Source organism: Heterocephalus glaber, unplaced genomic scaffold, assembly GCF_053883595.1.
Source record: "Heterocephalus glaber isolate CG9 unplaced genomic scaffold, H.glaber_assembly_v1.0 deba00001561, whole genome shotgun sequence".
In the NCBI taxonomy this organism is placed as follows: Eukaryota; Metazoa; Chordata; class Mammalia; order Rodentia; family Bathyergidae; genus Heterocephalus; species Heterocephalus glaber.
Genome location: NW_028258349.1, coordinates 2,124,602 through 2,138,409, shown reverse-complemented (window position 1 = coordinate 2,138,409; position 13,808 = coordinate 2,124,602). Strand labels below are relative to the sequence as shown.

The 13,808-nt window shown below is 47.0% G+C and overlaps 1 protein-coding gene across 1 annotated transcript; it reads left to right on the top strand.

The window, feature by feature from the left end:
- The first annotated feature begins 4 nt into the window (after positions 1-4).
- Fcrlb (Fc receptor like B) lies at positions 5-13,808 on the top strand. Its single transcript, XM_004865153.4, has 6 exons — positions 5-4,206; positions 4,489-4,509; positions 4,851-5,105; positions 6,692-6,958; positions 7,571-7,861; positions 8,040-13,808. Exons 1-6 carry the CDS (start codon positions 4,074-4,076, stop codon positions 8,453-8,455), a joined length of 1,383 nt encoding a protein of 460 aa, XP_004865210.2. The 5' UTR covers positions 5-4,073; the 3' UTR covers positions 8,456-13,808.

Sequence of the window (13,808 nt, the reverse complement as noted above, 5' to 3'; positions counted from 1 at the left end):
TAAGGAATGTGTACTTTTCCAAGAAGCACAAGAAGAGCAGGCAAACAATGTAAGGCCATGGGTGCACATGCCAAGGCAACGAAGGCCGTTATAAAGTCCAAGAAAGGTTCAGTCCAAGCCCCCAAAGGGTGTCTGTCAGCAACAAGCTCCATCGACTTGCCTACATCATTTGCCCAAGCTCAGAAAGTGTGCTCATGCCCACACGGCCAAGTGTTCTCAGGCTCTGCCAGCCAAGGCCGAGACTGCAGCTCTAATTCTGGGTCCAGCTCACATTCAGCTCCCCATGGTATCCAGGCCCCCACCATATGAAGGCTCCTTAGTAAAAACCTCTGTCAGCCAGTGTGAAGACAGAAAAACTGGTATGATGCCAGACCAGGGGGAGGGAGGGAAAAGGTCAGAGTGTGACATGAGGTCAAAGGTCAGACAAAAGCGCAATCTGGAGGTAAGGTCCCTGGGAAGGGTTTTGGGCTTTATTCTGAGGGCGATTTTTGAAGGAGAGAAAAACAATATGATTTATATTTATAAAGTATTTATCTGGTCACTTGCTGAAGAAATAATGATGAGAAATGATGTCTGTAGAAGGTAGAGTCGTCAGGACTTGGGAAAGGATCAGATCTGGACTTTGAAAGGAGGATAGGCACGAAGCTCATGACTGTACCCTACAGTCTCACTCCGGGAAGCCCTTCAGCAGCCCTGCAGGGAGTATCTGAGCTCATTAGTCTTGAAACAGGAGATCAGGGCATAGCAAAGATGGCTAGGGTAGTAGCATGACCTGTTAATTACAAAACCGCAGGCTCGTGCACAGAACATTTCCCAAAACCCTGAACGTGGACTTCTTGCAAGACCTTGAGGAGATTTCTGATAGGATGGCCTAGTCCTGATGTGAGCCTGAGGAGTGGGTGATACAGAAAGGACGGTCTACACTGAGTTTTTACCAGTGTTCTCTCTTGTGTGGTGGGCCATCCTCATGCTGTAGGGTGTACTTCTTTTCCTACTTTTACTGGGCCCAAACTAGTTCTGCAGAGCATTTCTTTTCCTAGTTTTAGTAAAACTTTGCTACATTTGCACTTGTCCTGACCGATTCTTTGCTCAGGACAGAAAGAACCTAAGAACCATGTTAACATGTTAACAGCCTCATTAGCCTCCTTTGTGCTAGGCCCTCTCCTAAGCCGCTTACATATAGCACTGTAGTTTATCCAGCCTTCCCCATACAAACTAAGAAGTTAGGTCATGATGGCACTGTCTGTGATAGCAGAGGGCAGGACAGCAGCCATCATGTCAGGGGAATGGACAAACAGCGGTATAATGGAAGCACACTGAGGAATATTGGGGCAGACAAAAGCAATAAGCAAGATGCACGTAGAACATGTGCATGAATCTTAAGCACAGGGGATTAATTTTAAAAGGCACAAAGATCCAAGTGTAGTGTTGCACACCTGTAATACTGGACCTCTGGTAGGGTGAGGGAAGATGGCAAGTTTAAGCCCAGCCTGAACGACTTGGAAAGAATCTGTCTCAAAATTTTAAAAAAGTTAAAAGGGCTAGGGAGGTAGCTCCATGCCCTGGGTTCAATACCCAATATCACTACCAATAAAAAAGTAGAAGAGAAAATAATATCTAGATCTCTGTGTCATTTATGTAAATTAATAATACTCCAAATGTCTCCAGGAGGAACAAATGCATATGTTGGGACATACAGTAAGCATTGCGCAGTGGATGCTTGTGTGGAGGGGCAATGAATGGCACTGTAGCCGAGAGCAGAGGAACAGGAAAAGAAGAGAAGGGCCTTGAAAAGACCAGGGGAGACAGCATGCCCTGAGCAGCACCGAGAGTCCCTGACAAGACACAAGAAAACGGATTTTGGACATTCAGTCATCCTGAATTCTGTCTGGCACCTCAGCTTCCTCAAGTGGAAAGCAGAGAGAATAACAATCCTTCCTCAAAGGGCCTGTGTGAGGATTAAATGAAGTTATACCTGTGAAGCACTCAGCATGGTGCCTGCCACACACCAGGGCATGAAACAGATGCCCATAAGAGTGAACTGGTATCATCATCAGCATTATTCCATTATCACTGTCATCACGGGATGTCTTTTATTTACCAGAACCCTTATCAAATAAGTGATGGCATATCTTTTCTGGAAGTTATGCTGTGACAGGCTTCCAAGAATTACTCAAGTACCAATAATTACTGACTTTCTCAATGCAGTAAAGCAGTAAAGAATTAACATTCTGGTAGCAGTGCCGGGCCCACACCTGTAATCCCAGCATTTGGGAGTCTCAGGCAGGAAGATTGCAGTGAATTTGAGGCCAGCCTGGCCTACATAGTGAGTTCAAGTACAAAGTGAGAGTTTCTCTCAAAAAAACCCAACAAAACAAAACAAAACCCAGAAACCCTTCCACACATTCTGTTAGGGGAAAGTGCTGGATGGAGAAAAAGATGCAATTTGAGGAAAATCCTGAGGAGAGCATAGAATAAAGAAACATTGGGCAGGATATTTCTCAAGTCAAATTAAGAGCTCTCTAAGATAATGAATTCTACAGTGGATTCCTGAGATTTTTCAGGGATGATTATATTGAACATGAATTTATGGCATGGGCGAGTTTCTTCTGGAACCCAGTAAAGTGGCTGAAATCTGTGTTCTGGATGATGAGAAGCCAAACTAGAATTCAGCTCTATAGTCCAAGAGGCCAGCAACCAGCCATGGGGCATTGTTAGAGCGGCCTTGTGCATAGGTCACACCTGGGGCAGGCTGCGGATGATGTGGGGAGCCCCTGACTGGCCCCAACATGAACGATTAGGCAGAGTGTTGGGAAAGACAGAAGCATTGCCCAGCCTGGTCACTGCTCAAGCAGAAAGCTGACTGTCTCTGCTCCCAGTGTCCAGTTCTTTGCCTCCCCCACTCCTGGGCACCTTATCCAGTGCTTCCCTACTTTCCAGACTTACATGGCTATCTCTCGTATCTTAACCTCCTCCCAAAGCACCATCTGAAGTGGCCAGCATAATTCAACCAGTGACCTTTCCCTCAGAGTCATTTGCATTTTTAACAGGGACTAGCATATTAAGCTAAGCTATGAGAGAATTCAGAGTGGAACCCTGGCCACCAGCAAAAGAGGAGGATGCTGTCTGGGGACTTGACGTCTGATAATTGACCTCCTGCCAGAGTTCCAACTGAAGGAGGCCCCCTGGTTCTCAACCAGGTGAGGCCAGGAGAGAGTCCAAGGAGACATACTATCAGGTTGGAAACTTCATTAAGTTTTTATGTGAAAATTTGGGCGCCTCATTGCTCAGGCCTGGTCACATGGCTCACAGAGCGCAAGAAATAGGGCCAAGAGTCAGATCTGAGGAACTTCTGAGGGGCTGATTCAGTGACTTCTCTGCCGAAGGTCAGGAGGTCCAGGAGCAGGGTGTGGTTGGGAGGGGCTGTAGGGCTCTTCGGAAGGAAAGAAGAAAAGAACAAGGGGGAGGGGGTGCCGCCAGGTGAGATCACTGGGATGAGTAGGAAAGACATTTTCTAACTTCTGAGGGTTTGAGATTTTAGGAAGGAAGGAAGAAAGGGAAGCACATTACCCTTATCTTTGGGGACCAGGAGGGTGGGGACACTGAAGAGCAGTTGGTGAGTCATGCCATTCTGTCCACTCTTTAGTGGGAGGATGTCAGCCCTGGTGCAGGGGACTCAGCGCTGTCCTCTCTGGGCCTCACACCAGGATCAGTCAGGGAATGAACAAAAGAAAGTCCCCCGTCTGCCTTGTGGATGTGAAGATGTGTCCCCCTCAACTGAGGCTTCCAGGGCTGGCTGGTGGGGACAGAGTGGAAGTGGGCTGTCGATGAGGGGCTGAAGATGGCAGGGTCACTTGTGGGAGCCTGAAGACCTACCTGGCTCTCTTATGCTACAGAGGGCACAAGCCCAGCTGACCCTACAGGAGCCAAGGCTGGCTTGAGCTGTACTATGGCTACTGGGATGGTAGACAGGACTGTGCCTGATGCTTGTGATTCCTTGAGGGCGACACATATTCTGCCTGTCTCCTGCTCTCTCCAGTCCACCACCTTCAGGAACTAGGAATGGGTGGGAAATGTGTCTCCTAGTGCTCAGCCACTGGCCACCTTTTTTCTCTCTGCCCCCATCCCCTACCAGCACATCTGCATCTTCCACAGCTGCTACAGACAGATTGGTCATGTGGGCACTGACGGCCCTCCTGCTCCTGGGTGAGTCCTCTATAAGGTGGTAGCAGCAGCAGGATTTTGGGTGAGGGAGGACAAGGTGGGCAGGGCAGGGTGTGTGGGGTAGGGGAGTGGCTATTCCATCCTCAGGTTCCAAATGATGCCATATCTATTTTTGGAGGAGTGAAGAGGAGGGAGCATTATCAGAGCTGGGGTAACCAGGGGGAAAAGAAGGAAAACAGACTTTAAGACCATTCGGTCTTTCCCAGGGTCATATGAGACTTTCATCTCCAACATCCCCCTCCTTCCTTCTTTCTTGTTTTACAGTTCTAAGCACTGGTCAAGCTGGTGAGTCTTCTGTATCTCTCTCATCCCAATTTTTTTGATGATTTCTACTCCACTCCCCTCTAAGTAACCCACTTAGGTAGATTCCCCAGTACTTGGCTGTTCTGGGATAGTATATGTTCCTCAATCCCTGGGACTAAGTTTGTTGGCACTCAGAAATGGATGCTGACCAGTGGGCGGATAGCTTGTAGCTCCATGAATACAGTCTCCTCTTCCGCAGGGATGGGTGAATACATGGGCTGGGGCCTGGGAAATGGGGCCTTCTTAGACTTCAGGACCTCAGGCCGCATGTTTGGGCACCTCACCTTGGTTCTCTTTCCCAAAACTCCTCTCACACACCTCAGCTACACTGGAGAAGCCCATACTGTCTCTACACCCACCTTGGACCACAATCTTCAAGGGCGAGCGGGTAACCTTGAGGTGTGATGGACATTACCCTCTGTTCCTGGAATTGCGGCCCATCAGCACTCTCTGGTATCTGGGCCACCTACTCCTGCCCTCCCACAAGAAGAGCATCGAGGTGCAGACACCAGGGGTGTATCGATGCCAGACTCGGGGAGCACCTGTCAGCGACCCCATCCACCTCTCTGTATCTAATGGTGAGTGGTCTGAGCAAGGGGACAGGGGCACGAGTGTCCTCTGGTGCTACAGGCCCTCCTGTAGGACAGTGGGCCATTTCCAAGGGGCAGGAAACAAGGGCCATCCTGAGGCCTCTCTTGAGCCTCTGGAGTAGGCAGAGGCCCGCATGGTGCTATGTGAGAGATGAAGTAGGGTTTGCCTGGCCCCAAAAGTCCTGTTACTCTCACGCCATAATGTGAGGCAAACGTTTCTGTTTGTTTCTCAGACCAGCTCAGAAGACTAGAGTCTCTGAGGACCTGGGATGCTGGACAGAGAGTACTCTGGGGGATGGGCAAGAAAGGGCAGAGTAAAGCAGGAAAAATGTGTCCCTGGGTGGGTGGAGCATAGCAAGAGGAATTATTCCCACCTGGTAAAGCTACAGTTCTCTGTGTATCAGTGTTCATAACAGTAATGTCGGGACAATGTGACACACACCTGTAATCCTTGCATTTGGAAGGCCATGGAGGAGGATTTTGAGTTCAAGGCCAGCCTGGGCTACATAGCAAATTCAAGGCTAGCCTGAACTACGCAGTAAGACCTTGTCTCAAAAAGAGAACATTTGATTAAAATTTTATAACAGACATGTATATATGTGCACAGAGGGATTAACTGAAATTGACTCTAAAGATATTTGAAGGGTTTCAAAACAGGACAAGAAAAATAATCACTTGTTAATTAAGGTACAGAATTGCAACCTTCATAGGGAATGTATAATTCTAGCTTCATAGGCACGATTTGCCTTTAGAATTTAAGAGATGTCACTCAGTGTTCATATTAGGACTTATACTTCATATTCATACTCTGAGGTTTCCTGTTTGAGAATTGTTAGTGACAGCAATAGTAACACTGACTACAACAGATTGCGATTACTGCTTAGGTTCTGAGAGTAACGCATGGCTTGTGGTACTTCTTTGTGGAATTCCCTCCCAATGTAACATCTGGTATGTGCTAAGGCTATGATCACGCCGTGATCATGATGATGATTGGGTAAATAGATGGTGCTGCCGGGGATATCTAAGGCTGTCTTGAGAAGTGTCCAGGAAGTTTTATTCAGTAGATGAAATCTTTACCTAGATGTGCAGGACAAGTAGGCCTCAAATTAAAATGAAGGAGGGTCTTCTCTGCTGAGGAAATAGCAGGTACAAAGGCCCTGGGGTCAGAGCAGACCCAATTCTCCCAGCAGTTCCTGTAGCTGGAACCTAGCATGTGTTGAATGAAAGGTGGGAGAGTAGAGAAGAAATAGGTTAGGGGAAAATACGAGGGTCAGGTCAGGAAAGCTCTGAAGCCACCCAGAGGAGTTTAAACTTGATTCTGATGGGTAATGCTCTGAGACTGGAACCGAGTCTGGGGCATCTCTGTCTCCCTAGTACATAATGAAAGCCTGGCCTTTCTCTTTCCTGGCACTTAGAGCTTTCTGTTGTATGAGGCTTCTGGCGGGCTCTGGAGAGAGGGAGGGAGTCCTGGGGACAGGAGGGAGGGAGAACGGTATGGGGGAAGCAGGGTGTCAGAATTCGAGAGCTATGGCTGCAAGTTTGGCGCAGTGAGGCTCGCTGCCTGTCTGTTGCAGACTGGCTGATCCTTCAGGTGCCCTACACGGCGGTGTTCGAGGGCGAGCCGCTGATCATGCGCTGCCGCGGCTGGTACGACAAGGTGGTCTACAAACTGCACTACTACCACGACGGCCAGGCGGTGCGCTATTTCCACTCGAGCACCAACTACACGGTGCTGCAGGCGCGCGCCAGCGACAGCGGGCGCTACCAGTGCTCGGGCACCATGCGCATCCCGGTGGAGAGCGCGCCCATGTTCTCCGCCAAGGTGGCCGTGACCGTGCAAGGTGGGGGAGACCGTGACCGTGCAAGGTGGGGGAGACCGGGGACCGGAGAGGTGCAAACGAGCACTGGGGAACGCCGGGACTGGAACCAGGAGAGGAGGGGCGGGGATTCTAGAAGCTGCTGCTTGGTGGATTTCTCTACAGGAAGGAGCACTTTCCCTGCAGCATGCTTTTAGGCTGGTGTCCCTTCTCCACGACACGCAGTGGCTTCTTGTTCTGTCTGGGGACCCCATATGAAGGCAGCTCTGGCCACAGCCCCAGTCAGGAGGGCGGCTGCAGTGGTAGGGGCGAGGGATCTGTTCTCCAGCGTCCCCCTTCTAGGCTGGAGTATCCGAGCTAGGGATCAACTGGGATATCAGGTGTGGCGCCTGGCCTGGTCCCGCTTCCCTTCACACTGTCCCAATCCCTCGTGGACGCGGTCCCCCGGCCCTACATTTCAGAAGGGTTTCCTTCCTCCTCCCACGCGCATGCAGCCGCTTCCCAACCCGTCTTGGGACTTCGGGGGGGCGAGGAGCCCTCGCGGGAAAAGGGAAGGAGCGGGGTGGCTCGGGCCTGTCTATCCCGCTCCTCGGGAGGACCCAATAGGCGTCCTCGGCCTCTGGGATCTCTCCGCAGAGCTGTTCCAGACGCCGGTGCTCAAGGTGCTGCGCTCACCGGAGGCTCGCGGCGCCGCCCCCCGCGGGGTGACCCTGCGCTGTGAGACGCGCCTGCACCCCCAGAAGCGCGACTCGCCGCTGCAGTTTGCCTTCTACAAGTACAGTCGCGCGGTGCGCCGCTTCGACTGGGCCGCCGAGTACACTGTCCCGGAGCCCGAGGTCGAGGAGCTCGAAGCGTACTGGTGCGAGGCTGCCACCTCCACCCGGAGCGTCCAGAAGCGCAGCCCGTGGCTGCAGCTGCCGGGGCCGGGTGAGTGACCGCGCCCCCGTGACGCCCACCTTGGTGGGAGGCAGCTTGGCCTCCTCCGATCTGGACCGCTGTCCAGCCTCTCCCTTTCCAGTTCTGCGTCTCAGGCCTCTTCCTCCGGCTTTTCCCCCTCCCCCAGACCCCGCTCCAAGGCGAAAAGATCTGGGGTGTCTGTTCACAGGCTCTCCCCTGGATCTGGCATCCACCTCCGCCCCGGAGCCCCAGGCTGCAGCTCTGGCGCCGGATAACAAGCTGCTTTCCATCAGAAAGCCTCCAGTGTCCAGGTTGATCCTGTCGGTTACCTCTGTCCCAAACGCCACCTCAGCGGGGTTGCAGTTCCCCGCTGGCGGCAGCGCCCCCACTGCTGGGCCACCTGCCTGCGCTCAGCCCACTCCCGTGGGACAGTGGGCCGGAGCGCTGAAACCCAACGTGGACCTCTTCCGAGAAGTACAGCTGCTCATAAGCCTTTTGAGCCGGGTGGTTGTGGAACTAAAGGAGCCACAGGCCCTATTGGAGCTCAGAGGGAGCCCTGAGACCCCCACTTCCCACTTTGCTGTGAGTCCGGGGACCCCAGAGACCACTCCAGTGGGGACCTGAGAGGCAGCCTCCGTCTTCTCTCCAGGACCGGTCCTCCTGGGTTTGCCTGTTTCCCCTTACCCACAGACCCTTCAGAGCCATCTCTGTTCTTTGTTTTGCTGTGATTATAAAAGAAGCACCCATAAAGTGTGGTGGCTGACGATTCGGACCTCACGTAGCAGTTTGTAACCACACGCATTCTCCCTGATGTGTTTCTTCTCCTCCCAGAATTCAGTAGGGAAAGAGAAATCTGCTATTTGCAACTCTGAGGATTACAGTTTGGAAGTTAATTCAGTCATCCTTAGACATCATTATATAAGCCTGGCAAGAACATATTTCAGCATAAATAATTTTTTGGTAATTAAATTCACTGAGGTCACTGAGCACTTTAGAAAATTTTAGGGTCATGTTCCAATTACTCATAATGAATTCACTCACTCTCTTGTTAATATTAAAGAGACTTTGCCCTATAACTGATGAGTTCACATCTTCAAAGTCCTGGGTTCCATTTAGTTTTAGAGGGAAAGGTATTTGTGTGGGCCTCACATTCCTGGCTTATGAGGCTCATAATTCAGTTAGCCTCTCTCAGATGCCCCCTGCCCTTGCAGTCAGCTGCTAGGCTCTGGTAACAGCAGGGCAGTCCATGGTAAGCTCAGTGAAAAATGAAAGAAGCCTACCATCTGCATTCAGAAATCTCTTTGGGCAAAGTTTAAGACAAATCCTTAACATTGCTGCATAATTTTTAGCAAATTCTTTTCCTCTCTAAAAACCATTCAAACCCTGCCTCACACCTTGAGGTACATACGTACAGATCCATATCTCATCCTGCCCGGAGACATTACTGGGGAATGAAGGAAGAAAAGTGAGAGGCCATTTCAATCTTAAGTTCAAGTTTGCTCCCTAAAAATCCAATTTCTATGAGTTCTCCATCTGCCTACCAGAGTCCTGGGGTCCCTGCAGGGCTGGTACGATTTGTTCTCAGGTCTCATTCTCTTTAGGTCCATACCCTTCTTTGGTTAAGTTTCACTGTTAAGGCTCAGAACTAATAACTATACCCTCCGCTCCTTTACTTCCGTTAGAATCGGACCACCACATTTCACCTCCTTTCTCTCTCCGTTCATCCTTTCTGTTCTAGGGATTGAACCTAGGTCTTTCACAGTGAGCTACATCCCCAGCCCTTTTATTTTCTAAATCACCCAGATTGGGCTTGAAATTGTGATCCTCCTGCCTCAGCCTCTCATAGTGCTAGGATTACAGCATGTGCCTGGCTTCTAATTGATTAACCAGCACAACAGCAACAACCATCACATTCTTCTTAGAATTAGTTTGTACCCTTTTATTACAAAGTCACTGTAGTTACACAGGGAGTAGGCAGGTGCACATGTAAATTACACTGCAATGTGATAAATGCTCTGTGCAATATTATAGGAATTCAGAAAAGGAAGCCAAACCTCCAAAGGAGAGCAAGAATTTACCAAGAAGAGATGTGAGAAAGATCAAGGCATAGGGCAAGCAGGCTGAGGATGCAAAGGCATGGAGATGTAAGACTAGTCTGTGGAGCTGCAAATGTTTGGGAGTGGTTGGAGACTTATGTGTGTTTATGTGGTAGTGGGGATTATATTTTAGACAGGAGGAGTCAGGGGTGAATACGAAGAAGTAGGAAGGGACCAGAACTTGAGAATCTTTAAGAACGACTTTATAGCCTGTTGGGTATTTTGGAAGCATTCCTGACATGAGGACATCCTTACATCTTACTGCAGGAGTTGCCAATGTAAAATTAGAAAGAATCAAACTGATCTTAATGGATACTTGTTTACTTCTGAGAAGGTATGTCCAGGTCCCTGTAACACACCTGGTTTGCAAGGGTCTTTGTGGCTCTGATTTCCAGGTTTCTAATGCAGGCTTATTTCCCTTGTCAGAGCTCTCCTCCTGGCAACCTTCACTTGACTAACTGCACTCTATGCTAGTGCACAGGCTCTTTCCCCTTTCTGATTTTGTCCCCCTGAGGATCCTGCCATCCCTGAGCTAGGATGAGTCCCAAGAGACTTAGTAGTCAAAGTATCTCAGGTCAAGTGAAAAAATCAGTTGATCATTTTTTGAGGAAAAAAAGTAAACTAACAATGCAGAAGAGAGCTAGTATGTTAGCTTCTCCTATAACACACCATGTTAGCAGCCACAGTGTTCCCCTTCCTACCCTGCCACCTATACCCATTTATAAATAGGGGTGTGGGGGATGGGAAAGAGCAAGAACTTTTGGTAAGTTATTCATGACCAAAATTATTCATGGCCAAACCTTCTTGTGTGGGAGAGGAAAATTGACTTCTACCCTGTTGGCTCTACTGTTTTGGAGTCACTCACCCCAAATCTTATACAGGAGGTCAGGACCAAGATCATTCTCTATGATATCTGTTAATAGTCTCCCAGGAAGATCTACACTAAGGAAATAGCATTTTAACAGTAACTATATTCCCATATATAATGTTAAGTCATAAGAGCCCAGCTCCTTAGCTTTCAATTTAGAGGTGGCAGAGTACACAGGTTAAGAAGAATCCTAGCTCAGGAGTCAACAGATTTAGGTTCAAATGTTACTTTTGCTAGCTGAGTAGCCTTGGACATGATACATTGTTGTAGAACTTGTGTCCTTATCTTTAAAACAGAATATGTAGGGCCGGGGATTTAGCCCAGTGGTTCTGTCACCTGCCTCACAAGCGCAAGGACCTGAGTTCAATCCCCGGTACCAAAACAAACAAACAGAATATGTAATTACTATGGAAATCAGTCTGGAGATTCCTCAAAAAAGTAAAGCTAGAAATTCCATTTGACCCAGCTATTTCCCTTCTAGGTATCTTCCCCAAAGAGATAAAGACATCATATTATAGTGAAACATGTATACTCATATTTATAGCAGCACAATTCATAATAGCTGAATCTTGGAAGCAGCCTATATGTCCATTAATAGATGAATGCATAAAGAATATGTGATATTTGCTACATACAATGGAGTACTACTCTGCCATAAAGAAAGATATACTAGAGTCACTTGTAGGAAAATGGATTGAGACCATAATGTAAATTGAAATAAATCAGATACACAAGCTTAAATATTGCCTGGTTTCTCTTATGTGAGAAACACAAATTACAAATAAAGGGCAAAATAAGAGCTAGATACTAGGGAAGTAGGGAAATGGATCTTTCTCAAATGGGAAGTGGATCAAGAGATGGAGGGAGGGGGGGAAGGAAGGGAAAAGAAATTTAGAAAAGAATTAAGATGCGTTACATACATGTACCAACTCCACACAGGGAATGTCAATGTTACATACTGCGAACACATACTAACAAAGTAAAATAATAAAAATAAATAAAATAAAACTGGGTAATAATACTAGTATCAATTTCACAAAATTACTAGGATTGAGATTATGCAAGTAATATACCAGACACAAAAAGCAGTAAATTTTTATAAGATTGTAATTTGCTGAATCTTAAATAATATTAACTGTAGGCTGCACCATTAAAAAGGCATTAAGAGAGGAAAACAATGATCAAATAATTACACAGTATCTTTTAAACTTAATGAAAAATAGGCTTAAAGGGCCGGGGATTTAGATCAGTGATTTTGCGGCCTGCTGTGCAAGCACAAGGACCCGAGTTCGATCCCCGGTACCAAAAAAAAAAAAAAAGAAAAGAAAAATAGGCTTAAATAATAAGTTATTCTTAATTATGTATCGACAGGGAGACATAAGTGAAATAAATTGGGTAAAGTATTTATAAAACTTTTTTTGGCAGGGTCTCATTAAGTTGCTCTGGCTGAGATTGAACTTGTGATTCTCCTGCCTCAGCCTCCCAGAATGCAAAATTACAGGCATGAGCCACCACATCTGACTTCCTAAAACTTTCTTATATTCAGAATCTGACTTTTCTAAATCAGTTTTCAATTCAGATTTATCCACTGTCCATGTTTTCTCACTTCTGTTTCACCTTCTATTCTTTGAAGAGTATTTCACAAAAGAAGCCATAAAAGCAAAAGCTACAGCTATTGTTGCCAGACTTTTAAACTGGCTTGATAATGATTGGAGCCTGCTTACTTTTGACTTCTGCTTTAGGAATGTCGCTAAATTCTTTCGACTCCCTACCCAATCCTCTGTCCCATAGCCAACAGCTGCTTCAGTGTTGCCTAAAAATCTCTTCCCATCTGCTCATAGCCATGCTGTAAATGTTGGTGCTGCCAATTTGGTGCTTATAGATACACAGCAGTGAAAACTAAGGCAAGACAGCAATTTTGCTGGATGTGATGGTGCACACTTATAATCCCAGCACTCTGGGAGGTTGAGGCAGGAGGATCAAAAATTCAAGCCCTGCTTGAGCAGGTAACTCAGCTTGAAGGCCCTGGATTCAATCCCTAGTACCAGAAGAAAAAAAGTGAAATAGATAATTAGTTAAGAGTATAACAGGGAAATATTCATGGAGAATACTAATAATATATTAAGGAAAAGCACATTCAAAGTCGGTATGCTCACCATAACACCATTTTTATAAAACAAATATGCACTTTAAAAAGTATGAGGATGCAGGGCGTGGTGGTGTACATCTGTGACCCCAGCACCTGAGGCTAAAGCAGGAGGATCACTATGAGGTTTGACGCCAGCCAGGGCTACACAGTGAGTTCAAGGACACACTGGATTACATAGAAAGACCCTGTCTCAAAAAAACAAACAACACAACAAAAAAAGGAGGATACATTTTACAGTATTAATATTACATATTACTGGATATCTGGGAAATGTTTAATTCACTTCTCTATATTACTATAGTTCCCTGCAATAGTCATGCATTATCGTTAATAAGTTAAAAGAAGCAACCAAGTGACAAATAAGTCCTATTGTACCAGAAAACACAACAACAAAACCCAGAAATTATAAGATGCATTGTGATTTCAGAGATGTTCAAACATAGTTGGAAAAAAAGTTTTGGAATTAATAAAATACAAAATGCACCATGAACTCTAGAAAAGCAAATTTTAAATGTCTAGAAAAAAATAAGATATGCATGGTCTTACATATTGCCAGAGACTGAGCATGCACTAGAAGTTCATGAAATGCTGAAGGGACCTTAAAAGACTGCTTAGTTCAACCAAGAAATCACTTCTTGAGTTACTTCTAAACTTCTCTTGCTGGACAGCCACACAGCCACTGTGGCCCTTGTGGCCTCCAAAGATAGCCCTCCCCATCTTTGGGAACTAGAAATGAAACTGAGAAGTTGGAACTGAGCTTTCCTTATTTATTTTTATTAGTGTATGTTTGTGATACACAGTGATTACAGTTACTATGGGGAGTGGTACATGCACAAGACATGTCTTTTTTTTTTTTTGGTACCA